Below are 2,500 nucleotides of genomic sequence, written 5' to 3' on the forward strand. Positions count from 1 at the left end.
GTGTGCGTGTGCGTGCGTGCTTGCTTATATGTATGTATATGTAAGTTTGTGCGTATGTGTTAGGAGGTTCATGCTCTCTTTGTGAGCAAAATGAGGAATACTCAGATATGTGTATGCGTGCATGAGTGCCATCGTTGTAACTTACATGTGTGTACTGTATATACAGAACTCAGTAATAACTGTCATAAAAAGATTATTCTAAGTATTTCTACCAGTTTATCCTGGCATTACGAAGTTTAAGGAATGGCTTGCGATGGGGAGGTGTATTTAAACAGAAAAGAAAATAACAATAGCAGATTATGAAGATAAAATGTACTGAGGGAATAGAAGAAAGAAATGAAGTAAAGAAAATTGATATATAGGTAGACATATAAATGGATTGACTGGATAGATTGATTGATTGTTTGACAGATACTATGATAGATAGAGAGGCAGGCAATCAGACAGAAAAAATAATAGATAGATAGGCAGATAGATGAATAGATCAGAAAGAACGATTTTAAGAGAGAGAGAGAGAGAGAGAGAGAGAGAGAGAGAGAGAGAGAGAGAGAGAGAGAGAGAGAGAGAGAGAGAGAGAGAGAGAGAGAGAGAGAGAGAGAGAGAGGATAAAGTTAGAGAGGAAGGCGAGAGATAGAGGTATATAAATGATGAAAGAAAGAAAAGGAGAGACAGACTCCACAGTGAGAGGGAGGCGATAAAAAGACGGAGAGAGAGAGAGAGACAGCGTATGTGTGTGACAGAGCGAACAGACACGTTAGTCCAGCGTGTCAAGCCTGAAGGAACACGCCACCTCGTTCGCTCTGGCAACTGCTGTCAGCGGATTAGATTTTAGATTGGAATTCCCAGCAATACTGGATCAAAGTGGTTTCACCGGCGATACCTGCCACATGAACTTCGACGGAGGGGGTCAAAGGGAGGGGACAGGTCGAGGGAACAGCCTCTGACCTCTCTATCGGGTCACATTCGAATCATGCTCTGATTCGCCCTCAAAATGAACCTTGGTAAATGGAGAGCTGTCGGTGGAGGCGACACGTGGAATGATGCTTGCATAACACATACGCACACACACACACGCACACATACATACATACATTAATATATAAAATGAAGACATCCCTCCACTTGACACTTCGTAATCCTCCACACATCAATAGTTATACAACCCCAAGTCCCATTGTTACTGCCCTCCGTAACGTCTCTCTCGTTCCGCCTCCTCACTCCCCAGTCACGCAACTTGGGCGACCAGACCTCGTCGTACCTGGTGATAATGCCGGAGGCGGAGGACCACGGGGCCACCCTCACCTGCACCGCCCGGAACCCCAAGATACAGAACGCCGAGCTGTCTACCTCCACCAGGCTGCAAGTGCACTGTGAGTATTGGAAGATCATTTGGTTTCATTAATAGCCTTTTCTTATTTCTTCTTCTTTTCACTCTATTGGCTTTTTTTTTATTATTGGGTTACTTTGAGATAATACAGATATATGCGTCATGTGTATGCGTGTACACGTGTATCTTATTGTGTGGTATTGATAATAAGTATTGATAATCGTTTCCTTCATGAGGGATGTGTGTCCTCGAACATGCCACATAACCGGGCCAGTTTTTTTTTCTCTTTACTTTCAAGGGTCGCATCGATTTCCCACAAGTTTTCTTAACTATCGTTACCTGCTTAACTTTCAAAATATTTTTGGAAACGATATTTTGCGCAGACTCTTTATTGATTATTGATGTTGTTACTTTAGTTAGAGAAGTTTCGACATGCAAATTCAAGTTGCGTGTTCATTTTTATTAATGCATAAGACTAGTCTATATATCTGATAATCTTTTCCATACTATATATGCTAAAAATACATAGTACACCATTAATACCAACCCTACGCCACTTATACCGAAATTATTTATCATTTCTATTTCCCATGCAGTCGCCCCCCGGGTTTCCCTGAAGCTTGGAGCCACCCTCGGCACAGAGCCCATCACGGAGGGGAAGGACGTCTACTTCGAATGCGACGTGGCGAGCAATCCAGAGCAACATAAAACCATATGGCATCATAATGTGGGTTTTCGTCCGTAGAGTTTTGTATGTTGTCTGAGAAGAGATTGAGCCAGTGGAGTGAGAGAGTGGTGGGGGCGGGGCTAAGGTGGGGCAGGGTGGAACAGGGTGTGTGGGAAAAGAAGGGGTTAAAATGGGTAGAAAATAAAGTTGGAAAAGATGATGCAAAGATTTGGAGAATAAGGGGATTAGAGAAAGAGAAATGGTTAGGAGGCGGTTTTATATAACCAAAGAAATGTAACGTTGAATTAACAGTGCCCCAAATAAAGACACGGAGATTTATGCTTATACCTGGAAAAGGTTTGAAAGTAAAGCTTGATTATTATTCACACTGTTTGAGAGTGAAGCCCCTTTTTCACTCTGCAAAAGGAAAAAAAAAAAAAAAAAAAAAAAAAAAACTCACCAGGGAAAGTTGCACCAAAAAGGACTTGAAAATGCCACAGGAAAAT

At 42.0% G+C, this 2,500-nt stretch overlaps 1 protein-coding gene across 1 annotated transcript in view; it reads left to right on the plus strand.

Annotated features, from left to right (window-relative positions):
* LOC125041283 (nephrin-like) overlaps positions 1-2,370 on the plus strand; it is a 244,796-nt gene extending 242,426 nt beyond the window's left edge. Inside the window, exons 7-9 of the mRNA XM_047636120.1 lie at positions 1,226-1,370; positions 1,924-2,068; positions 2,307-2,370. Of these exons, the coding sequence (XP_047492076.1) occupies positions 1,226-1,370; positions 1,924-2,068; positions 2,307-2,370 (354 nt within the window). The remainder of the gene's footprint in view (positions 1-1,225; positions 1,371-1,923; positions 2,069-2,306) is intronic.
* The last annotated feature ends 130 nt before the right edge of the window (positions 2,371-2,500 follow it).

Source organism: Penaeus chinensis, chromosome 30 (genome assembly GCF_019202785.1).
Source record: "Penaeus chinensis breed Huanghai No. 1 chromosome 30, ASM1920278v2, whole genome shotgun sequence".
Taxonomy (NCBI): domain Eukaryota; kingdom Metazoa; phylum Arthropoda; class Malacostraca; order Decapoda; family Penaeidae; genus Penaeus; species Penaeus chinensis.